The sequence below is a fragment of the Balaenoptera acutorostrata genome, chromosome 1 (assembly GCF_949987535.1).
Source record: "Balaenoptera acutorostrata chromosome 1, mBalAcu1.1, whole genome shotgun sequence".
Classification (NCBI taxonomy): domain Eukaryota; kingdom Metazoa; phylum Chordata; class Mammalia; order Artiodactyla; family Balaenopteridae; genus Balaenoptera; species Balaenoptera acutorostrata.
The window spans coordinates 29,038,416-29,064,324 of NC_080064.1; the positions used below are offsets into that span (position 1 = coordinate 29,038,416).

Sequence of the window (25,909 nt, forward strand, 5' to 3'; positions counted from 1 at the left end):
TCCTCCCTTTCTTTTGCTTTTTTTGTTTTAAAAGAAGAATTTGAGTCTGATCTCCATAATGAGGCATCCTCTTCCATTTCCAACTTAATTCCAATTTACCATTCTGCAACCTAGAGATTAAATGGCAAATTAAATCACACCAACAAATCCTATATACAAAATAAGGGAAATGGAAGAGAAAAAAAAACATTTCATGATTACGACAACTCCTATTTTAAGAGGGAAAAGGAAATAAAAAGGAAAAGGCAGAAGTAACTCAAGCTTTGGACACTCCCCCAGCTAAAAATATATATGTGGAGACCTCAGCCCCATTTCTACATCAGGTCCTGAGGCCTAACTAGTCTCCCTTTTCCCTTATCCACTGCAAGTTCCCCTTACCTTCAGCTGGAGTTTTTTTCCTTATGAGGTGACCCAAATCCTCACTTGTAAAGTCTCTGAGCTTTGGTGGTCTGCAGTGATACAGGTCTTCCTATGTCATAAAGTCACAACAAAATCTAATTGTTTGTTTGGTGGGCCCTGAATAGCGCCTCCTCCTACCTCTCCTGTCTCTCCCAGCTCTAACTAGGTGGGTCATATGGAAGCCTGATGAATCTAGGAATAGGACTCCCACTCTAGGTGTCAGAGTCCTTCTCTGGGACTTTTTGAAATAAAATTAAAGGAAGACAAAGCAGGGAAGATGTGAGCCTAGGACTGTAACAATCACATTTCCTGCCAAATAGAAGTCAGTCTGTAGTAGGAGAAGATAGTGCTGACATACAGACACAGAAAGACAGAAGTCCTGGTGATGGTCCTGTCCTGTTTCCTGAGGCCTAGGTACACCTTGCAACAAGGCCCTTATTTTGCCAAGCCTAACTTGAGTGGAATTCCTTTCACTGGCAATCAAAAGAATCTTGATTAATACAAGAGCACAAGGTCGTCCCCTGGGTCCCACTGACGCACCTCTCAGCGCTCATTAAGTAGTAGCAACTCTGTTTCCCCTTAATAGCTATTATCAGCCTACAAGTGTGACCTCCTTTCTTCTATTCCTCTAGTATTATGAGGAGCCCAAAACGCAGTGGAATCCTCTCTGCATTCCCTGGTTAGAAACATTTCTCCCTAGATGCTAAAACCTCCTGAACTGCAGAATGTAGAATGTCAGAGACAGGAAGCAAACTCTCTGAGAAAGTCGTTAGGTACAATCACATAACATGCCACACCTACCTCTACCTCTTCCTGTGTATTCTGGTTACAAAAAAACCAAGAATTATATATTGATTGTTGATCTAAAGCCTATATTATACTCAGCGTGCAATAACCTGACATAGCTGAGTCATCAGTTGGTCACTCCATTGTTCTATAAAGCTGATTATTTCTAAATAACATAATACCTGACAGGTAAAGTGAATTCCAAGGGCATCAGAATGTAGCTTCTCTTTTCTTAGTCAAGGATAATCTTGGGTGGGATACTCTAGCACGTATAATTAATGCAGTAAGTGCTCAGACAGTGGTCCTGGCAACTCCATGACTTTCAGGGAGCTGGGAGCCTGGAGAACAAAAACCCCCAGGAAGGCAGGGGCATCCATGACCACAGAAAAGCAGATATACAGATGTCTGTTATTCAGTCACCAGAGGCTTCCTCAGTCAGGATGCCAGGGAATCAGTCACCCCAGGTGAAGGGGTGTCTGTGTCTGTGTCCACCCAGCTACATAGATTGCAGGGACTTAACTGGCAGGGACACAGAAATCACCAGAGATGGACAGAACCAGCCCGAACAGGGCTCTGCAGAAGGACAGCCCATCATGAAGATCTAGCAATGGGCAGTGAGTGGCTATCTTGGTGAGCAGACAGATGTCAGAGCCAAGATTGGCTAGCAGTGAGTAACCAGATCCAGGCCCTAGGGGCCTGGGATGTTAGGCAAGGAGACAAGGGAGGCTGAGAGGAATTTCTACTTCAGGGAATAAGACCGGCATGAGTTCCTCTATAGGTGGATAATTTCTCAATGTCAGTACTCCCAGGAAAAAAGAGATGGCTAGGATCAAGGTGTTTTAATCTCAAGGACCTTGCCCCTTCCCATTCGTTTATTCACATTCAGGACACAGCTACACAGGGTTACTTTGTGCCAGGTAATGTGCTGAGGATTAAGAGCAGAATCAGAATTGGTGGTGGCCTCGGAGAGCTCTCTGTTTAGAAAGGGAAATAGAAAAGAGTGGGCTATACAACGTGATAGGTCCTACAACAGAGCTAGAAGGCAAAAGTAATGAGCCCAAAAGAGGGGAAGGAAAAGGCTTCACAGAGGTGATATTTGAGCCAGGTTTTTTTTTTTTTTTTTTTTAATTTTATAGCTACTTTATTTATTTATTTATTTATTTTTGGCTGTGTTGGGTCTTCGGTTCGTGCGAGGGCTTTCTCTAGTTGCGGCAAGTGGGGGCCACTCTTCATCGCGGTGTGGGGACCGCTCTTCATCGCGGTGCGCGGGCCTTTCACTATTGCGGCCCCTCCCGTTGCGGGGCACAGGCTCCAGACGCGCAGGCTCAGTAGTTGTGGCTCACGGGCCCAGCTGCTCCGTGGCATGTGGGATCTTCCCAGACCAGGGCTCGAACCCGTGTCCCCTGCATTAGCAGGCAGATTCTCAACCACTGCGCCACCAGGGAAGCCCCTGAGCCAGGTTTTGAAGGATGAATAGAAGCTCACCAAGAGAAAGCCGAAGGCAGCGGAAACTGTATGCAGTGTGCGTGTTCAGATAACACAGAGGAGGCCAGTTTGGCTGGAGCTTGGGAGGAAATGGAGATGGGAGATGAGGTTGGAGGATAAATTTGGCCCAGTTGTGAAAGGCCTTGACCAGCATTCCAAGGAGCTTGGGCTTCATCCTGTGAAAGGCAGGGAAATAACTGAGGAAGCCCCCAAAGATTCCACATCAAAACAAAGCACAGGCATCTAATCCTGGGGGACAAGCTACATTGTGACCTGCTTTCTTCTCTTTTCCTGAGCTCATATCATCTGTCAACTTCCCACATGGCTTTGGGAACTTGGACAAATCAAAGCATTTTAACCTTTTTAGGTTAAATAAAGATAACATGCCTTGAACATTGTTAAATAACATTAAAATTGTGAACACTGTTACTTGGGCTCCTAAGGCCAGGCAGAGCCCTGGAGGACCTTTGAAGTACCTGAGAGCCCTTAAGGCAGAAAAAAACCATTCCCCAGAATTAGCTCAGCTCAGGAAATGAAGGCCTAGGAAGCTGGTGACCTAGTTGTTTTGTTCATCCATTTCTCTACCACCTCTTAAAGGTAAAGTGTCACTCTAATCTATCCAGAAATTGATGTGTGATCACCTTAGGTAAGATGTGTCCCTTCTCCACCCCCAACATGGCTGTTTTCTCAGCTGTAAAATGAGGGGGTGGTACATCAAATCTGAAGTTTTAAGGCTTTTTTTCCTTTAAGCCTTAGAATCGTCCTTTTCCAACAAAATCTTTGTAATATACCCAGTTTGAGATCTCTCCTGCCCTGAACCATCCACCCTGAACAGCTCCTGAGGGGCCTCCCAGGAAGCTTTTAGAGCTCAGTGGGGCAGTTCCAAATGCACTGCTCCACATGAACCTAGGAGATAAATTTCTCTACCCAAGCCCCCCTGCATCCTCCCTCCTGACCCTGAAGGGAAAAAGGAGAAACTGAGGGGTGTTTTGGAGATGCTGGAAGCCTGAAAGGTAGTATAGACTCTTTCTCCCCAATGCACCCACGTGGTAAATAGCCTCTCTTTCCACCAGCAGCCCAGAGAAGCCAAATTCAAGGTCCCAGAGCCCACAACAGAGTGAGGTAGAGAAGGCGATCTGAAGGGAGAATGAGAGAAGGGAGTGCCTGTTCCACCTCCTTCCTAGCAGCTGCCTCCATGGACTCCATAATCCCCCTGCCCTCTCCCCCACCCCACCCTCGGGCCGCCCACCTCTCCTCCACCCACCCATTCATCAGTAGGAGGGCACGCTATCAGCACAGCCTTTCAGGGACTGACAGGTCCTTTCTGGGTGCCCCCCACATGTAACCACTTAACCTCCAGCACAAAGGGCCAGGCTGAATGGGCTTGGAGACGGTGGCTCGTGCAAAGGGGGAGGCCTCAATAGGATTTGGGGAGCTGGGTGTATAAACTGCTCTGCTCCAGCAGCCCTCAATGGAGGAGCTGGAGTCGGGGCATGTGCCGAGGGGAGGAGCCCGGCAGCTGCATCCCACCCCTGAACAATGATTTATTCATTCTTCTGGCACACACAGAGAAAACAGACTGGGGGAACGTGAATCCACAAATCGCCCTCGGCCTCAGCGGATTCCCTTGGCAATCAGGCAATCACCGTGCACCGTCCCACCCTGCCCCTCCCGGTCTCCGTAAGGAAGTAGAGTACACCAATGGGAGGCCTTTAGTAGCCTGAAGGTCAGGCAGGCACGCTCTTTGAATAGGCTCCACTCAATCTCAATCTCCCTCTCCGAACGCTTCCTCGTCAGGTTTTCCTCACACCCATTTCACAGCCAGAGAAACTCTTGCAGGGAAAAAAAAAAAAAAGCACGTAGCTTGGCCTGTCTCAGGACTGCCCCAGGGGAAGGGCTGAGAAAGAAGCAGGAAGTTGGGGAGCTTAGCCTAGAAATAACTGACTAGTAATGGGAATGCAATAAAGGCTTGCTGATAAGTTAATGGCATTCTCTAGCCACATCTGGCTCCAATTCCTGGAAGAATCATCGGGAGAAATTTGGGGAGTAGGGAACAGAATGAAGGCAGGTAAGCAAAGATGCTAAAACCAGTAGACCAAAAAAAAAAAAAAAAAAAAAGTCGGGTGGGTGGTTTCAGGAAGCTAAATTGTGACGAGAATAAATTTGCTTTTGCCCTCTTACCTCCATACCTCATGTCATCAGAGCCAGTTCACACAGAAAAATCATCATAATAAATAAAACTAAAAAATCAATAATGTTAGCAGAACAGGGAGAACCAGACTGAAGTGACCATCCTCAGACTGGCCCCTAGGCCTCCTATCCCCAAGCTCATAATTACCTTGTCACACAGAAAACAAATCTATTGTGGATGGTGAGTGTGGAGAGGTGGGAGATCCTGGGCAAGGAGGTTGCCCACTGAGGAGGGGGATGGGGTCCACATTAGGAAGACAGATTGGCCTTGGCACTGGGGTGGGAGGGGGCCGTGTTGAGACTGACAAAACTAACGCCTAGACAGTTTCCCAAAGTTTTCTTCCCTTAGGAGGGTGATCCTGCCTAATGCTCAGTACTAGGGGTGGGAAATTGGAGGGGGCTGGGGGAAAGACCTCCAAGCCCACCCCACTGAGCCTCAGGAGGACAGGTTGCTATGCTGCTGCTGCCCTCTGGTGGACATAAAAAGGCAGCATGGACACCTCCAACGCTGGAAACAAATGCTGGAAACTGCAAAGGGGTCTCTGTCCTTTCCTGTCCTAAAGCCTTGGCCACCAGGACTACAACACTCATAGGCTGGATTCCCCAGGAAGCAGACTCAGGCAGTTTAGGACGCCGGATATTTCCTAAGAGGTGCCCTTGGGATCAACATCTGTGGAAGTGAGGGGAAAGGAGATGAACTACCATACAGGTCCATGACAGCCTCAGCCAACCTCCCAGGGAGCTCTGACGTGAGAATGGGCCCTTTAGAATTGTCCCAAAATGAGCTGAGGTGGCCAGGCCTTTACCCTCCTGTCATCACTGGATGTGGGCTGTGCTGGAATGGGGCGTGAGCGTTGGGTAAGGGGTTCTCTGCAGCTGAGGCCGTCCCCTCACTGAAGGCCGTCTGCAGCGGGGCCAGCAAAGCCTTCACTAAAGGGGATAGGGTTGTGCATCACGGGGTCTACCCCGCATACCACAGATACTCATTAAACATGTGTTACATGAATGGCAGGGTTAGATCATGCCTCAGGCTCCAGGCTCCACAGGACAGCCCACAAGCCTGTTATTCAAGCTGTTACACACTGGCCTTTGGAAATGGTCAAGGGAGCCTTAATGCTCCAATTCACGGATTCATTCATTCAACAAGCACTCACTGAGATTTACTATGTGCTGGACCTGGAGACAGACACTTTACAAATTTCTCAAATTTAATCCTCACAACTGTGGTGCTAGTATTAACTCAGATTACACAGATGAGATCAAGTTATTAAGTGGCTTTCACAGTCAGGTGGCACTGTGACAATGGGTGAGTGGGCCGGGCAGGGCTCAGTGACAAATGACACTCAAAATGGGACAAGTGCTCTTGCTGCTGCCAAAGATTCTTCAGGCCAGAAAGGGTCTTGGCTCTGTTCTGTGAGTGTGCATGTGTGTATGTAGAGAGAGGGCTCTCTCTATACTTTCAGCCAGAACATTTCCTCTATGGCAGCCAAGAGTCATGCCTCCATAGCCTCCTACTTTAGTTCCTTCCTAATAATGTTGCTGCCCAGAGGTAACAGAACCACAAGCTTTAAAAATTCCTGGTTGTAGCCACAGAGCTAGCTCCTTCCCTGGATATTTAATGGACAGACAGCCCTTAACCCCCAGTGTTCTTTGGCCATAATATCATCACAAAGTTATGAAAGGGTAAGTTCTTCCCCTAATGTCTAACTTCCATAACTGCTGTGATCATTTTGGGATGATAACATTGAAGGGACAAGAGGTGGACCAGATCTCTGCTCTAGAAACCTCTCTGTACCCTGACACTCTCACTAACCCGATGGATCTGTGGGAGGAGGCGAGGGCAGGAGAGCTACAGAAAGCCGTCGGCTGCTGTTCTGCTACAGCCCTGACATGTTCTCATTCTTGGTCAATTAAACCTTTCAGCACTCCCAGCCACCAATATAAAGATTTTAGTTTTCTCATTTAGATTGTAATCATAAAGAACTTGAAGGAAAAAGAGGGAGGGGGAAACTTGGATGTTATGGAGAGATTTCCGGGTCTGACTACAGTGACATAAAGTACTTTCAATACTCCTCACCCCCTCCCAACCATACACACACACACACACATACACACACACACACACACTCATACGCCTTTCCTCCTGGGCCCCCAGAACCTAATTTTTCACGTTTGGAAAACCCAGATGATTTTTGCCTGGGTCCATCTGGTTTTCCAAATAACCTGTCTTTTTGATAAATAACATAAGTTAGACAAGACAAACAAAGAGAGGGGTGGGCAGTCAGCTTTTTTCCTTCCTTCAGCCTCTGAGAAAAAGATGGGGACTGAAAAATCTACAGGACTCACTCCCAATCCTGCCCCTGCACCTTCCACCCCTTAGATTGGGCCCAGTGATTCTCCAGCCTGGAGCTGGGAGCTGCCTCTTCACCCCCACCTCTACCCCACCAGCCATCAAGAATACCAGACTGTGGTTCCTTCTAAAATGAAGGGAGGACTTCCCTGGTGGTCCAGTGGTTAAGAATCCACCTTCCAATGCAGAGGATGCGGGTTCAAGCCCTGGTCGGAGAACTAAGATCCCACATGCTGCGGGGCAACTAAGCCCGTGCGCTCTGGAGCCCTCGCACCGCAACTAGAGAGAAGCCCGCGTGCTGCAGTGAAGAGCCCAAGCGCTGCAATGAAAGATCCCATATGCCACAACTAGAGAGAAGCCTGAGTGCCGCAACTAGAGAGAAGCCCACATGCCCCAACAAAAGATCCCACGTGCCGCAACTAACACCCGATGCAGCCAAAAGATAAATAAATAAAAAATAAATAAAATTAACAAAAAAAAGAAAGAAGTCCATTTGAAAAAAAGGGGGGGAAGGCTCTGAAGCTTTGTGTAATGTGAATGGAGAACAGTGGATGATAGGAGGTTGGGAGGCACAACTATATCATGGAGGGTCTTGTAGTTTGAACTTAATCCTGAGTGCACTGGAAGACTGAAAGGTTTTGAGTGAGGGAGTGGCATCCTCCGATTTAATTATGCAAATGTCGCCCTTTGGCTGCTGTGCACAGATTGGATGGAAAGGAAGCAAAAATAGGAGTGGGGAGATCAGGAGGCTACTGCCAACACCCTGGCAAGAAATTATGGAATCCTGGATTAGGGCATCGGCTATAGAGGTGATTCAAGATGCAATCTGGAAGTAGAAATAAGACTTAGAAATTGCTTGATTATGGGAGTAAGGAAGGAGGGGTCGAGAATGTCCTTTGGGTTTCCAGCCTGAGTGACTGGGTACGTGGAGGTACCTTTTACTGAAATGGGAAACACAGGAGGAAGAGCAGGTTTTTAGAGAAGGAACATCACATTTTTAAAGATGTCAAGTTTGAGATGCTTATGAGACAACAGGCCTTTGAGGAGTGGTCCCCAAAACATGATGCAGTTGTAATATTGGCAAATCCATATGCTTGCAGAGTAGTGTTCGACATAATGCATCCACATACATCTTCCAACAAGCCTCACAGCAACTCTGAGACAGGCATGAATGATTATCCTCATTTTATAGATATAAATGGAGGCTCTGAAAGGTTTGGTATTTTTCATTCACCTTTTACTGGGCAATTCCACATTCCAGACCATGTGCCAGGCAGTGAGTAGGACACAAAGGTAGAAGATATAATGCCATCTCAGGGATGATACCATCAGAGAGCATCATGACAATATTCCTCCCAGAAATACTCTCCCCTATTCTGAGGTGTACAAGCCTCGGGACAGGAAGCCCCAAGAGATATTAGATCTATCTCTGGGAGATAAAACCCTGAAACACTCACATTGAGCCATTAGAGATTCTCAAAGTGGGGTAAAGTTTGTAGAGAGGCAGTTGAGAATTTGCACAGGAAGCTGAGTGCCTTGTCTCTACAGCGCTTTGGTGAGTATAACCTGATGCTTTATGGAAGAGACCCTAGTATGGTTTGTGCAGCTGTGGACTGAATTGTTTAAATCAAGTAAACACCACGTGTCCCTATCGCAGCGTGTGGAACACAGAGGAGGTGAAAGGACTGACACTGAGCACCCTCATCTCCCAGGCTCAGGCGCTCTCATCCCTCCAAGCAGATGATTTCCAAGCTAGTGAAGCTGAGTCCTAGCAGGAGCTACAGCACAGGCCCTGGGCTTCAGTTTCACTAGAATGGAGCTGAAGCTGGAGGCTCAGTGCTCTGGGCACAGGTCATATGGTCAGGTCCCGACTCTCCACTTCAATCTTATTACCAAGGCTTAGCTTGCCTTCTGACAGCTACACTGACATGGGGAAAAGCGACCCAGAGCTTAAGACTCAACTTTTCTTTCTCCAAAGAGTGCTTTCTTTCTGGAGCCTAGAATAGAAACCCTTTGCTCCTTAGATTTCTCAGGCACTGATTTTCTTATCCTTAGTGGTCAATCCTAATACTCTTCTCCATCTCTCCCTGCCAAAAGAGGATATGGGAAAGCAAAAGGGGAGAAATATCCAGCCCTCCTCCCTAGTTCTCTATTGCCTAGCAAGGGCTGCCTAGCCTTGGCCACCGTTTAGAGAGCTCAAAGGGAGGGGCAATAATGCTCACCTTGGACCCACGTCTGCCAATCAAAGGGCTATAACAACAGGCACCATTTATGTAAACTCTCCTCACCTGCACTGAACCCAAACCACTTGGTTAGTTAATGCGATCAATTCACCAGAGTTGAGAAGACAGTGAGGGGACAATGGCAGCAGCCTCTCACTCCAGGCCCAGAGGCCTCCCCTGAGAGACAGATACCCTGAAAACAAAATGCTCAACATTAGACAGGCTCTGACCTAAGAATGAGCATTCAGGGCTTCCCTGGTGGCGCAGTGGTTGAGAGTCTGCCTGCTAATGCAGGGGACACGGGTTCGAGCCCTGGTCTGGGAGGATCCCACATGCCGTGGAGCGGCTGGGCCCGTGAGCCGCAATTGCTGAGCCTGCGCGTCTGGAGCCTGTGCTCCACAACAGGAGAGGCCGCGATGGTGAGAGGCCCACGCACCACGATGAAGAGTGGCCCCCGCTTGCTGCAACTAGAGAAAGCCCTCGCACAGAAATGAAGACCCAACACAGCCATAAATAAATAAATTAATTAATTAAAAAAAAAAAAAAGTTAAAAAAAAAAAAACTTTAAAAAAAAAAAAAAAGAATGAGCATTCAATCTGGACAGCAAATCCTGCCTTCAAGGCATTGGGATTTATTGAAAAACTACATACATATTAAAACATCTTTATATACATTTTCACCATTACAAGATTACAAATATACAAATGTAAATTCCATCAAAGTCAGCATCTTGCATATTACAAACAACTGTAGAAAACCTATATCCTAATTCCACCAGTTAAATTGGTATTCCTTATCTGCCAGTGAAAAACTGGCACAGTTCATCCAGCTTCCCAAGTCCAGCTCCTGACAGTAAACATTCCATTTACATGGAATGTTTTTCCAAAGCAGCAGTGACACTTGGTTCTGAGAGGAAAAAAAAAAAAAAATCTGTCTAAAACTCTGACAGCCGCATGGTAGTTCAGGGAAAATCGGGAGTGGTGGCAATCCTAACAATATTTTGATGAAACTCTATGATGATCTTTTCTCAAAATACGTAATGAAGTATTAAATTGTCCTCTGCTCAGGGCAATGTACTCAACCCAGTTTAATGCAATAAATAATGATTATATATAACTCTTCCAGTCAGAATGAGAAGGAAGGTCCTTGAGCAACAGTGCTTCAAATAGAAAATTTAGTCCTGAGAGCTCTCTGCCCCATGGAATATCTAATGTCGATGGACACAGTATGTAACCTTTTATCTTCATCCTCATACTCCAGAAAAGTTGCTCTTTCTGACTTGGGTACCAGTTTGAGTCCTTATTATAAAGGAAGCACAGGTTAATTGGAAATTTGAGACTGCATTGGGAAAAGGCATAAAAGAAAATGGAAGGGGCAAAACTAATAAAACAGCCCATCTGTCGATTCCTAGGTCCTCTAAGAAGTCTCTCTTTCACTGAGTCCTGGTCACCATGGTGCAGATCATAGGGGTGTGAAGGAGTCATCCCCGTTTTGACGTTCACTGCTGTCTGTAATTTTCTGTCATGCCGCACTTTTTCTTCCTCCAACCACCCCTTTCACCAAAAGTTATCAACCCAGGAAGCTGCTAGGATAAAATGTCAAATATTTAATGGAGGACACCCAGGTATCCCATAAGTTGATGTTGTAAACACTGAAGAATTAAGTTAGTGGCGAACCCAGGAAGTAATACTAGGAGAGATGTCCAGAGCCATGCAGTGGAAAGAACTGGAATCTCTGTCCTCAATCTTAATGCACTGATTATGAAGGAAGGGGGGATCATCCACATGAGCATCGATGCCAACCTTCAATGCCAGAAACTTCTCAACGAAGTCTCAACACAGGTGCTGGTGCCCTTGTGGTGTTAGCTTTCCAAGTATCTGAAGATGCTTTGCTTCGATCCTGAAGTGCTATCATCTGTTTTGAGGCGCTTAGGTAAAGGGGATGTCATTAAAGATGGACCCCTTCTCCTTACCTAGAGAGCAGAGAAAGAGCCAACTCAAGACCTTCATACAAGTACTTAGCTTCAATTAGCTCTTAAGCAGCTCATAGTTAAATCACGGATCATTAGAAAAAAGAAATAGAAATTTTCCAGGCAAGTTTCAAAGCTGATTACTTACTGCGGGCAGCAATCCCCTTGTACCTTACTGGTAGTGCAAGATTAACACTGCAGCATTTAAGCCTTTAAGCCAGAAATATATATATATATTTTCAATTCAATTCAATTCATTCATTCATTCATTCACTCTGCTGTGGAGAGTCACCAAATCAGTTCTCAAATTCCCTACCCGAGGCTTAGATGATTCCTTTGCTGCCTCAGCCTTGACAGGAGAAAGTGTGTGGAAGACAAAGTTTCTTGAATTTCGGGGAGCACTAGGGTTGAGGTCAGACAGGGCAGCCAGTTTCTGAAGCACAGCTTTGGGCTGGTTTAGCAGTGAGCCCATCTTCAGCTGAGGAAAGAAGAGTCATCAAATTCCTGGTATCAAATTCCAAGTGCCAAGGGAAGAATGAGAAGTCAGCTCCTCCCTGCCTCCACCAGGTATTGAGGGGACACAGTCCTACCCTGCTCAAGTAGAAAAGAAATGGTAGGCTCCTTTGACATCTACTTCCATTTCTTGCAGCCACCTCCCTCCCCTAATGAAAGAGCATTCCCTTAACTTGACCCGGGCCTTTATGACACTGAAGATCATGACATCAGGCTAACAAGGTCCCCAACCAACCTGGTTGTCACTTCCCGGTTTGGTGGCTTCAAAAGGATTTCTGAATAAAGACTCTGATTCTTGAATAGCCACAGTGCGACTGACTGAAAAGACAAGACAGAGAGGCTTGTTCTGGACAAAGCTGCGTAGAATTACTTTTAAATCTAAACAAGCTAACAAGCCTTTAACTAAACCGATAAACTAAAGCCATAGGAACTCTGATTATTTTATAATCATGACTTGAAAGTACAGTTAAGTGGCTTAAGAGAAGACAGACAACTCAGCTGAACTTATTGTCTAATTAACAGTAATAATAAGAAAAAACAAGAGTGGTAAGAGTGTTAAGGAGTGTTTAAGAGCTTCAGCTCTGGGGTTAGGCATATCTGGGTTCAAATTCCAGCTCTAACACTTAAGTATATAATCCTGGGCAACTGAATAAAGAAGCCAGAATTCACTCCTCTGAGCTGCCTTAGAACATAAAGCAAAACCAGCTACATATACTCACAATCACAATGTCGACTGCCCAATAGTCTAAGATGGAAAGAATACTGTCTCTCCCCATCTGAGGGACCTCTTTAAGATAACATTAGACACCGGCCTATGAGTAAGCTGCAACAGCCCCTGAAGGCTGGAGTCACCTCTAAGATTCCAGCACTAAAAATCCAGGAGGCTAGACCCTGAGGAGGACTAAGAGCTCACCATTCTTCTGCAGAGCTTTGGCTGTAACTTTCTTGGCCAGCATCATAAACTGACTATCTTCCCCAATCTCCTCTTCTTCTTCAGCTGCAATTTTCCCCTGCTGTGCCTGAAAACAAAAATCAGACAGCATTAACAGAAGCTCACAGCTCCCCCAAATAATTAGTATAGCCTGGAAGCTAGAGTACTTGGGACAGCATTTGTTTTCCTTTTTTGCAACTCTTTGTTGCTTTAGACAAAAAAAAAAAGGATTTTGGACAAAAACATGACTAGAACTGCCCATGGTAACCTTCTCAAAGCACAAAAGAAGATTCAAGGATTAAAAGGGACAGCAATATATTGCCCAAGATTTTGACGACTATCATGACAAGCTGGGTGACGGAGTGACCCTCATAAGTAGGGTTGGAATAGGAGAATTTCTTGCAGGCTTCCTACCTGGTCCCGAAGCCACTGCTCTCGTTCAATTCGCTCCTTCCTCCATCTGGCTTCCGTCTCATCAAGCTGTTCTTCAGTCTGATCATCATCAGAGTCTCTGTGGAACAAGTCCATCTGGGAAGCATCATCTAAAGCAAAGAGTTAAGGCTATTAGCATTCTGCAATCCCCACAAGAGAGGGTGTCTCAACAGACATAAGTGAACCCTTTTCATTTACAATATATTGACACAAGCTTTTCCTATCCATTAATAGAAAATAAAGGTCAAGGCAAGGTCCTCCACAGCTGCCTGCTATAGTTTTGATTTCCTCTTGCTGTCTTAAACTGGACAAACATGGAACTTGTACCATCTGCTTCTAAAGGCAACAATCAAAATACCTATGTTTTTCCATCGGAATTTCCTCATTCGTCCAGGACCATCACTGTGCAGGTCCCCATCAGCAAGGTACCTTTCTTGGTACAAACGTAACTGTCGCTTATCATCATCCAACATTGTTTTCCTACAACAGGAGAAATATGGTGTTCAAAACCAGGACCACTCTGGCTGGTTACAGGGCCTGCCTTAAGACATACCCCATTCATTATTCAGAAGGGCTTGCTGGGATACTGACATGTGTATTTTCTTGATTTGACTGTGCAGTTCCTCATCAGAAGGAAGTAATTCATCAATTACATCCTCTTCATATTCATCAAGCTCTTCCCCATCATACTCATCTTCACTTCCCACGTCACTCCCTGACACCTCTGCCTCATCCTCCAGGTATTTCTTTAATCTCCTGGAAAATTGAAAATTAGAAAATACAACAATGAATATACACACAGCAATGAGAAAAGCAAAACACAGAGCCATCTCTAATAACAATAAGATTAAATTAATAATAATAATACAGTTTGATAATACTTAAAAGTCTATTATTTAATATATACTGTGTGCCAATAACTGTGCTTTGGAGCATTACTGCGTTATCTCAGGAAGAGGTATTATTATTCCCTTCAATTTTCAGTTGAAGGAACTGAGACTCAGAGAGTAAACAACTTACCAATGGTCACATAGCTGGGAGGCAGCAGAGCCTGGATTCATCCTAGGCTGGTAACTCTAAAGCCAGAACTCTCAATCTCCTCTATATATTTGGGACATACCTGCCAGAAGGTTCAAACTATTTTGTCTTCTATTTAAGCTTACCAGCTTCAGGAGACAGACTAGAGATAGTATAGTATGGAAAGGTAATAGACTGGGGTCTTCTTACAGCCTGCCAAATCTTGACCCTCAAATTAGAGGTATGACTGAAGCTCAGAGTTACTAGTAATCAAAACCACTACAAGTTACTTTTTCTGACTTCAGCTCACATCGAGAACAAATCTGCTGTCATCTGAGTTCAAAGTGCTGTCACCTATGGTCATGAGTGGCAGAAGCTTGATGGCTTTCTGAAGGCTGATTTTTTATCAAAGACTTCCATTATTATTTTAAAGCTGAGTTCCTCTAACTCCTAGGGTTCCTGAAGAATTCCTTCAGGGGCCAATAGCCACTAAGCTTCTCAATCTTTCCATCTACCCTCTTTGAGCAGTTCAATTTTTAGCTGCCATTCTTTATAAGATTTCATTTGAACAAAGGACTCTATAGTTAAATAAGGTTTAAGAACCACTGCCTTAGAAAAAAAATCTATAGATGGCCCAAAGCTGTATGAATAGTTAATTTGACAGGTGACAAATTAGAAGCCCAAACTGATCTCAATAGAATGGAATGATGGGCTAAAAGCAACAAAATAAATCTAATAAGGATCAATATGATATCCTATATTTGAATTCCAAAAGTCATCCACAAATAATAAAATGTGGAATACCTATTAAAATGGTTTTTATAAAACCTTCAATATCAAGGAAAAAGGCTTACAGATATGGTAAGCAGGAAAAAAAAGCAAGATGCAAAATTGTACATACAAAAAAAATTGTACAGGGTTTCCCTGGTGGCACAGTGGTTAAGAATCTGCCTGCCAATGCAGGGGACACGGGTTCAAGCCCTGGTCCGGGAAGATCCCACATGCCGCAGAGCAATTAAGCCCGTGCGCCACAACTACTGAGCCTGCACTCTAGAGCCTGCGAGCCACAACTACTGAAGCCGGCGTGCTACTGAAGCCCACGCGTCTAGAGCCTGTGCTCCACAACAAGAGAAGCCACCACAACAAGAAGCCTGCGCAATGAAACGAAGATTAGCCCCCGCTTGCCGCAATTAGAGAAAGCCCATGTGCAGCAAAGAAGACCCAACACAGCCAAAAATAAAATAAATAAAATAAATAAATTAAAAAAAAAAATTGTACAGATCTCAACCACATAAAAATATATGCCTGAAAAAAAGTTATGAGGTAATAATAACCACCACCTCCACTTTCACAAATATCCTGGACAGTGGACATGGATGACTTTTTTTTTTTTTTTGGCTGCTTTGGGTCTTCGTTGCTGCAAGCGGGCTTTCTCTAGTTGTGGTGAGCAGGGGCTACTCTTTGTTGTTGTGCGCGGGCTTCTCTTTGCAGTGGCTTCTCTTGTTGCAGAGCACGGGCTCTAGGCATGCGGGCTTCAGTAGTTGCAGCACTCGGGCTCAGTAGTTGTGGCTCTTGGGCTCTAGAGTACAGGCTCAGTAGTTGTGGCACACAGGCTCAGTTGCTCCGCAGCAACCATATCTGTAAGCCTTTTTCCTTGATCCCTGGGATTGTCCCGGACCAGGGATCGAACCTGTGTCCCCTGCATTGGCAGGTGGATTCTTAACCATTGCACCACTAGGGAAGTTCCTGGATGACTTTTTATTTATGTCTTTCTGTATTCTTTGAAATATTCCAAAATAAATGGCTTACTTTCATGATCAAAACGACAACAAAATATTAAAAAAATAAAGGGGGGTCATTTGCCTGAGACTAGGATGAGGAAAACCTGGAATGACAGTAATTCATAGGAAAAAAGACATGGGGAATTTAGTCATCTACTAGATCCTCAGGATCTACAGTGACTCAGCTCTTATGCTCTTTGGTTACTTTATAAGTAGTATGCAACCAGAACAAGGGATGTGGTTGTACCACTATATAGAGCGGAAGTCAGACCACACCTGAAGATAGAGTATCCATACATGTGAAGAGTCTGGAAGCAATGTCACGTGAGAAACAGCTGAAGAACTAGGGATGTTTAGTATAGAAATCACTTGAGGAGGACGTGACCATCTTTGACTACTCAAGAGATATCACGTAAATGGATTTTATTCAATCTGTGTTAACCACAAAAAGCAAAAATAGAACCAGCAAATGTAGCAAGCTACAACCCAACTGTCAGGAGAACTGTCTTGCAACTGAAGGAAGGGACATAACACCTACATTTGCCTTTTCAACTTCTCGGATTGCTGCAGGAGGTCTTCCTCATCATTATCTTCATGGTCTTCTAGGGCCAGGTCTTCATTGTCAGAGTCACTGTGTTCATCCTGCAAAATCATATAGTATCACATGCAAAGTTACACGGAATAAAATGTGTCCTCAACTAAGACAGGAATTTATAAACTTCTGCCCAAACATTTCATTCTAGGAAATTGCTTCTGATAACATGCCAAACAGAATTCTCAAGAACTCAAACTACAAAACAAGCAAACACAGCAGCAATACATGGAGCTCAGTTGTGATTACTCTGTCCCCTTCAAACTCACCTCATCACTATCAAACTCATTATCATTTGGGACAAGCTGAAAGTCTCCAAATTCCTCCTCTTCACCTTCTTCTTCCCTAAAATGCAAATCAACAAATCAATAAACAAGTTGAAGGCAAACTACAAGCAGTCAGCCAACTTAGGAATTGAAAATATTTTATAGCACCAACAATCTCTTCAAGAAACAGGAAACGAGATATCTTGCCTTTAAAAAAATTTTTTTAATTGTGATAAAATACACACAACATAGTTTACTATCTTAACCATTTTAAGTGTACAGTTCATTAGTGTTAAGTACATTCACACTGTTATGCAACCAACCTCCAGAACTCTTTTCATCTTACAAAACTAAAACTCTATACCCTTTCAATAGCAACTCCCCATTCTTCCCTCCCCACAATCCCTGGCAACCACTCTTCTACTTTGTGTCTCTATGAATTTGACTACTCTAAGTACCTCATGTAAGTGGAATCATACAGTATTTGTCTTTTTGTGACTAGCTTACTTCACTTAGCATAATGTCCTCACAGTTCATCCATGCTGTAGCATGTATCAGAATTTCCTTCCTTTTTAAATGCTGAATATTATTCCACTGTGTATGTATCCACTTGGGATCTTCCACCTTTTGACTATTATGAATAATGCTGCAATGAACATGGGTGTACAAATATCTATAACAGACGCTGTTCTCACTTCTTTTGTGTATATACCCAAAAGTGGAATAACTGCTGGGTGTGAGGTAGTATCTTATTATGGTTTTTTTTTTTTTTTTTTTTAAGGATTTTCTTTTTAATTAATTAATTTATTTATTTTTGTCTGTATTGGGTCTTCGGTTCGTGCGAGGGCTTTCTCCAGTTGCGGCAAGCGGGGGCCACTCTTCATCGCGGTGCGCGGGCCTTTCTCCATCGCGGCCCCTCCCGTTGCGGGGCACAGGCTCCAGACGCGCAGGCTCAGCAATTGTGGCTCACGGGCCCAGCTGCTCCGTGGCATGTGGGATCTTCCCAGACCAGGGCTCGAACCCGTGTCCCCTGCATTAGCAGGCAGATTCTCAACCACTGCGCCACCAGGGAAGCCCCCTTATTATGGTTTTGATTTGCATTTTCTTTTCTTTTTTTTTTTTAAATAAATTTATTTATTTTATTTATTTTTATTTTTGGCTGTGTTGGGTCTTCACTGCTGCGCACGGGTTTTCTCTAGTTGCGACGAGCAGGGGCTACTCTTTGCTGCAGTGCGCGGGCTTCTCATTGCGGAGCACGGGCTCTAGGCGCGCGGGCTCCAGTAGTCGCAGCACACAGGCTCAGTAGTTGTGGCTCACAGGCTCTAGAGCACAGGCTCAGTAGTTGTGGCGCATGGGCTTAGTTGCTCCGCAGCATGAGGGATCTTCCCGGACCAGGGCTTGAACCCGTGTCCCCTGCATTGGCAGGTGGATTCTCAACCACTGCGCCACCCGGGAAGCCCCTGCATTTTCTTAATTATTAGTGATGTTGAGAACTTTCATGTGCTTTTTCTTGCCTTTTTTTACCCTGTTCCCCACCAACTAAATGAAAGCATTATAATTTCCTTACTATGCAAATATGAGACTCAAACAGACCGCAAGACTCTCAGACAGGATATGAAGCCCCTAAGATGACCATTTATTCCTGAGCCCAGAGAACCTACCCCAGTATTTTATCAGAACACCGGACTTGCCAAGTTCCCTCCAATCACTGAGACTCACCTGTCTGTTGGGAAAGAGCCTGAGCAAAGAGCAAGTGCTTCTTCCATTGGATCACCCAGACTGCTCTCCTTCTCCTGCTTATTTAACTCTGATGGAGCCAGAGTAGAGACATCTACATCACAACGAAGAAAAAGATTTGTCACCAAGAAATGACAGCTTTATCCTCTCTCCCCAGCCATCTGAAGACATGCCGGCTCAACAGTTCTAAGGTAAGCTTGCCAAAAAGAGCTCACCATTCATTCATTCAACAAATCCTTATTTAGTGCTTACTATGTGCCAGGCGCCAGGGAGACAGCAGCAAACAAAACAAAGATCGCAGCTCCCAAACAGCTTACATTCTAGCAGGGGTGTGAGGGGTAGAAAGGGGTGTGCAGGTGGAAGTAATAAGTTAGCATTTATATGAAATTTTCTATGCAGCAGACACTGCTCTAAGCTTTGCACATATATTAGCCATAAATGACAAGTCATATGGCCAAAGCTAAAGCAGTTTTAAGTTGATACTTCACCACTCTAAGAAAGTAAGAGCTCTAAATGTCAGGAGCTAAGCAGTGAATTCAACCTATGCTCAAGAATCCACCACATCTCTGTTTTCTGTGAACTTCTCACCTGACAGTAAGGGGCTTCTTTTCAAGGACACTGACTTAAGATATTTGGCTGTGGTGAGCCTGACGCTCTGTTGGATAATTACCCTGAGAAGTAAATTTCCCTGAACAAAGATTCAGAAGTTCCTCCATGTTCTCTTTCTTGTCGCTCTTCCTGGACAGAGGTTTTTCAGCCTGAGATGTGAACTTCCCTGTACACAAATCCAGCAGCTCATCCATGTTGGCGTCCATGGCGTTCTCATCCATACTGGCCAATGGCAATCGAGGCTTCAAAGCTTGGTACTGATTCCTGTGGTTTCTAACATTTAAGAACCTACAAGGCCAATGAAGAGTGTAAGAAATTCTCTAGGAAAAAAACAAAGTGGTGGGTGAAAAGCCCGAACTCATCTCCAATACCAAAGTTAGAAGCTGAATCCTGAACCAGAAGACAAGAATGTCACACTTTAGCCTGTGACAATCTAAAGAGGGAGGGGGAAGTTTATGAAAGAATAAAGGCTATTCAAAAGGTAAAGGGTATGGGACTTCCCTGGTGGCGCAGTGGTTAAGAACCTGCCTGCCAATGCAGGGGACACAGGTTCATGCCCTGGTCCAGAAAGATCCCACGTGCTGCGGAGCAACTAAGCCCGTGCACCACAACTACTGAGCCTGCGCTCTAGAGCCCACGAGCCACAACTACTGAGCCCGCAAGCCACAACTACTGAGGCCACGTGCCACAACTACTGGAGCCTGCGCACCTAGAGCCCGTGCTCCGCAACAAGAGAAGCCACCACAACGAAGAGTAGCCCCCACTTGCCGCAACAAGAGAAAGCCCATGCACAGCAACGAAGACCCAATGCAGCCAAAATTAAAAAGATAAATAAATTTATTTTTTTTTAAAAGCCAATTCTAAAAAAAAGGTGAAGGGTAAAGCATAATTTTTGGCTTCAAATGGTGCTAGAGTAGGGCTTGGTGTTATGGCCATGTAATGTGCCACAGAAGTGTCAATTCTCAATCCCATCCAACAATCCTAACATAGTAGGATGGACGCAGAGAAATCTGATGACCTTATAAGAGCTATGCATGTCAAACAATGCAGAAATTGAAGGATCAGAATGCCAGCAAGGCTATTTACTTTTTTTTTTCTTTTTAATAAATGTATTTATTTATTTATTTATTTATTTTTGGCTGCGTTGGGTCTTCATTGCTGTGCGCGGGCTTTCTCTAGTTGTGGCGAGCGGGGGCTACTCTTCGTTGCGGTGTGTGGGCTTCTCATTGCGGTGGCTTCTCTTGTTGCGGAGCACGGGCTCTAGGCGCCCGGGCTTCAGTAGTTGTGGCTCGCGGGGTCTAGAGCGCAGGCTCAGTAGTTGTGCACATGGGCTTAGTTGCTCCACGGCATGTGGGATCTTCCCGGACCAGGGCTCGAACCCGTGTCCACTGCATTGGCAGGCAGATTCTTAACCACTGCGCCACCAGGGAAGCCCAAGGCTATTTACTTTTAATTTTCTAGACAGACTTCGTTCAAACGTGTGGAATGTAATACTAATGGTCTGTTCACCTCTCTTTCTCAGAAGAGAAAGCACAGATGGAGCGACAGAAGCTCACTTTATTTTTAAACAAAATTAAGCAGTACCCAGCACCATCCACCCACAGAAACATAAAACTACCTACCCATCTGCATCCAACAGTTGGCTCTGAGTGTCATCTTCTAAACAGAACTGGAAGTCTCCTGCTCCTAGGAAAAGTGTCTTAGGCTCTGGGGAGGCGTTATACAGATCCTGGGAATCCTCTATGGGAAGTGAAGGCTCAGACAGCTTTCCTGAACTCTGGCACCAAAACAAAACCAAACAAAAACAAAACATTTTACAAATGTCATTCACTGTCATGACAACAACAGAAGTTGCTATTTGTAAAATTTAATCTACTCTCAGGCAATTGCAGTTGAGGAGGACAATGCATAGCCAAGAGGAGCATAAAGAAAAATATCTTCAAGAAAGTAAGAACTTTGGATGAGGCTTGTTTTTAATACACAAAGCGGGGGACTTCCCTGGTGGCGCAGTGGTTAAGAATCCGCCTGCCAATGCAGGGGATACGGGTTCGAGCTCTGGGCTGGGCAGATCCCACATGCCGCGGAGCAACTAAGCCCGTGAGCCACAACTACTGAAGCCCGCGCGCCTAGAGCCCATGCTCCGCAACAAGAGAAGCCACCGCAACGAGAAGCCCGCGCACTGCAACAAAGAGTAGCCCCCGTTCCCCACAACTAGAGAAAGCCCGCGTGCAGCAACAAAGACCCAACGCAGCCAAAAATAAATAAATAAAATAAATTTATATATATATAAAAATACACAAAGGGGTGGATTTTTTAAACTAAACATACACAATGTGGTGGGAGTTGTTGGCTTGGACACACTTTATTTAGCAATGTGGGAAGCAAAAGCGGAAGGAGATTAGAAAACCACTGCCATCTTACCTTAGAAGCTGAGCTGACCAAACTGGCTCGAAATAGTCCAGGGGAAGGAGATCTGAATCCTCCTGCTGTAGGGAAAAGACTGGCCCCACGGCCTGTTTGTCTGTTGCAAGGCTGATAGGATGGAATTGTGGAGCCTATCAGCTCAAAGCTGCTATTGTGGCTGCTCTCCTTTGTCAGTAATGAGCATGAATCATCTTCATCTAAAGAAAAATAACTTTTAAGTGCATGATTCCAGAAATAAGTTAGATTTGTTTAGGAAAAAGAGTTGAGAATGAAACTGTCAGGTAAGATCCACTGGCAAACCTCTCAAGTTACAGGTTCCAAAACATTACATTAAAGGTTAATTACGGGGGCTTCCCTGGTGGCGCAGTGGTTAAGAATCCACCTGCCAATGCAGGGGACACGGGTTCGAGCCCCGGTCCGGGAAGATCCCACATGCCGCAGAGCAACTAAGCCCATGCGCCACAACTACTGAGCCTGCGCTCTAGAGCCCGCGAGCCACAACTACTGAAGCCCGCGTGCCTAGAGCCTGTGCTCCGCAACAAGAGAAGCCACCGCAATGAGAAGCCCGCGCACCGCAATGAAGAGTAGCCCCCATTCACCGCAACTAGAGAAAGCCCGCGTACAGCAACGAAGACCCAACACAGCCAAAAATAAATAAATAAAACAAATAATTTTTTTTTTAAAAAAAGGTCAATTATGGTACTAAGATAACATTATATAATCAGGGTTTATCACTGTGAGCTAAGTGACACCTGAAAGTTCCTGTCTTTCTGCCTAATGCCTATGATCACTCTCTCCATTATCCAATCACTTATACATCTTCCTTTGATCTACATATGATAGAAATGTTTCATGTTTCGTTCAATCAACACATACTCACTAAGGACTTATTACATGCTCATGGTCAACTGTAAAGAAACTGCATTTAAGTTTTCAAAAACTGGACCAAGAAAAATATTCTAATTCATAAATTCCTGTCATTGCCACAGGTAAGACTGGGAAAAGTCCACTAGGGTTCCAAAAAATGGAACCTTAAGGAACTGTAGTCCTTAAGTGTCAAAGCTGGAGGATCAGAGAAAAGTCACGTTCTGCGAAAGAGTCACTACTTACCTAGTTTGTTAGGTCTTTTGCCTGAGTTTTCATCTATTTCTGATTTTTCTTCACTAGCAGAGTAACTACAAAATAAGAAGGTAAATTGTTTGAGTATCTGTTTCTGCTTCTTACTAGAGGGGCAAATACCAGGGAATCTCATCTTTCCTTAGAGAGAATTACTTACCCCATCTTGGAAGAGTTGTCCTTAAATAGAAGGAAGGTAGAATCTGACGAGAGAGGCTTGGGGACAGAGAGAAGGCCAACTGACTTGCCAATTTCACCATTGCCATCATTGTTTTCTTTATCCATTTCTTTCTCATCTTTGGTTTCTATTTCTTCACTACCGAGAAGGAATTCTGCAATCTTTACCAATCACACAACCCAAAGACAGAATAATACAAGTCAAAAAATTTAAAAGTAAACACACTGTCAGCCTGAAATATGGCTGCTTAGTTACAAGTCACATCTTAAATCTGAAAAGGTAAACCTGAAGGAAGCTCAGCCTAACCATTATCATTAACACAATTTACGCTGACACTTCTAAAGCTCTTTTATACTTATGTTACTTTACCTTTACCCTCCCCAAACCGCCACAAGATCATGAAAGAACCGGATTATCATTTTATTGAGTCAATGAGAGGTTACATGATTAGCCTGAGATTGCAGGACAACTACTGACCTCCAGCCAACCACAAACTATGACATCCTGCACAGTTCAGCCACGGCTTTCCTCTTCCTTTACCCAGGGTTAAACATTAACCAGTTCTTTTAAATAACTCCAGTGTTCAAACAAGGATGATTTCTTTTTTCTAATATCAAAAATCCTATCATCATCTGTCTTATCTAGGTGGAAAACAATACTATAGAAAAAGGGCAAGAGGCCCTTCTACAAATACCTTCCTCAACAAAGAATGAAATTAACTCAGGAAGGTCTCGGCCTGTCTGAGAATTTATTCCAGACCTCAACCTGGCCAAGGTTAAAAGTACTTTTTATTGTCAATAGAGAAACCTAAATGAACAACAAAGATAAAAGTCTCTATTAATACAAAGCCATTTCGATATTAGCATGATAGTGCAATATGTAAACCAACAGGTAGGAGCCAAGGCTATGGCTCTGTGAACTGCAGGTGTTCCGTGGTGCTGAAAGGACTGAAAGCACTAATATTTAAGTACATATGAGTTACATTTATCTCTGCCCCTGAAATCTCTTATACAATTGAACATGTTCATTATATTCTTACTCAAATCTGATTTTTCTCTCTTCCCTATTCATCATGACCTAGTAACGAAATCACATAATTGCCAGAAACCTCCTGATTGCCTTCTTCCTCCTCTTCCTCCTCTTTCGCCTCTTCTTCCTCCAAAGCTTCCTCTCCCTCCTCTTCTCCGTCTTCCTCGGACTGATCCGTCATTTCTTCCTCCTCCTCCTCTTCTTCAAATCCATCTTCATTATCTAACTTGAGTAATGCTTGGCGCTTTTGGCGTTCCTCAGACCTTCGGAGTTTCATTGCTTCTTGCAGCTTAGCTTTCAGCACCTGAAGCTTTTCCCCTGAACAGAAATATGAAGAGATGCTTTAGACGTAATGACCAACTACACACTACAACAACACAAGTGTCCACTTTAGGCAACTCCAGAGGTGTTCTAGACACATCCCAAAAGGAAAATCAGAGACCTTAGGAGTCTAGGCTTTTGTTACCTTAACAAATGGAGAATATCATGAATTGAATGTAGGAGATAACTTCCATAATTATGTTCTATACCCTGGGATAATATATTACAGAGATTATAAAATTATTATTTAAAAGGGTAAAAAAATAAAAGATGGGTGGGGGGGAGTGGGCCTTCAAGAGTCTCTGGTTCAGAAGCCATGAAGGAAAATATTGATAAATTTATCCACATTAAAGAAAAAGAGAAACAACTCAAGAGTAAAATGGGCAAACGATATGAACTGGTAGTTCACAGAAAAATGAACATATATTGTAAATAAAATTAAAAATAATGCTTAAGGGCTTCCCTGGTGGCGCAGTGATTAAGAATCCGCCTCCCAATGCAGGGGACACAGGTTCGAGCCTTGGTCCAGGAAGATCCCACATGCCGCGGAGCAACTAAGCCCGCGAGCCACAGCTACTGAGCCCGCAGGCCACGACTACTGAAGCCCATGCACCTAGAGCCCGTGCTCTGCAACAAGAGAAGCCACCGCAATGAGAAGCCCATGCACCACAATGAAGAGTAGCCCCCGCTCGCCGCAACTAGAGAAAGCCCAAGCACAGCAACAAAGATCCGATGCAGCCAAAAATAAAATTAAAAATTATTTTAAAAAATAATGCTTAACATCACTTCTCATTAGAAATACAAATCAAAATAATGAGATACCATTTTTTATATATTTGGCAAAAATTTGAAGGCTTGATAATATCCGTTATTAACCGGAAGAAACAGGAACTCTTATACACTGTGATTCAGAGTGTAAATCGGTGCAACTATTTTGAAGGACAATGGGATGATATATATATATATATATATATATATATATACATTTTTTTTTTTTTGGCTCACTGATTCCACTGTAAGGAATTTTGCATCAAAATTTACTAACATATATCTGATACTAGGACACAATATTGTGTGAAATATCAAAACTGAAACAAACACATGTCCATTAATAGGAGTATGGTTAAACAAATCATGTTATACTTGCACAATGGAATATCACGCAGCTGTTAAAAAAAAAAAAAGCCCCCAAAGCAATATGTATATCTGAACTCTTGAGTTAGGTGGTCTGGATTAGGCTGCTAGCTCTACTACTTACTAGTTATATAAATTTGAGCAAGTTGTTTAAATGCTTTGTATATCAGTTTCTTCACATATAAAATAAGGACACTAATGTTATTTACTGTAAAGTACCTAGAGCAGTGCCTGGCAGAGAGTGTAAGTGTTCAGTGTCTCTCCCTCTCTCTCACTCTCACTCACACACACACAATGGCATATGCATATGAATTTTCCCAGAACACACAAGAAATTGTTAAGTTTCCTTTGGGAAGACTAATTTTTCATTTTATACCTTTTCCTCAGTGTTTTAATTTTTTTCTATGTGATATATTACTCGTATTTTC

At 44.0% G+C, this 25,909-nt stretch overlaps 1 protein-coding gene across 1 annotated transcript in view; it reads right to left on the bottom strand.

Moving 5' to 3' along the window:
* Positions 1-10,029: 10,029 nt before the first annotated feature.
* The window catches only part of CLSPN (claspin), a 29,232-nt gene continuing 13,352 nt past the window's right edge, over positions 10,030-25,909 (bottom strand). Inside the window, exons 10-25 of the mRNA XM_007182510.2 lie at positions 24,106-24,344; positions 22,980-23,158; positions 22,814-22,878; positions 21,701-21,900; positions 20,902-21,056; positions 19,341-19,567; positions 18,653-18,764; positions 16,937-17,012; positions 16,614-16,717; positions 13,869-14,033; positions 13,636-13,757; positions 13,260-13,387; positions 12,828-12,933; positions 12,150-12,232; positions 11,718-11,879; positions 10,030-11,404 (exon numbers count right to left, since the gene is read on the bottom strand). Of these exons, the coding sequence (XP_007182572.2) occupies positions 11,294-11,404; positions 11,718-11,879; positions 12,150-12,232; positions 12,828-12,933; positions 13,260-13,387; positions 13,636-13,757; positions 13,869-14,033; positions 16,614-16,717; positions 16,937-17,012; positions 18,653-18,764; positions 19,341-19,567; positions 20,902-21,056; positions 21,701-21,900; positions 22,814-22,878; positions 22,980-23,158; positions 24,106-24,344 (2,234 nt within the window). The 3' untranslated portion in view covers positions 10,030-11,293. The remainder of the gene's footprint in view (positions 11,405-11,717; positions 11,880-12,149; positions 12,233-12,827; positions 12,934-13,259; positions 13,388-13,635; positions 13,758-13,868; positions 14,034-16,613; positions 16,718-16,936; positions 17,013-18,652; positions 18,765-19,340; positions 19,568-20,901; positions 21,057-21,700; positions 21,901-22,813; positions 22,879-22,979; positions 23,159-24,105; positions 24,345-25,909) is intronic.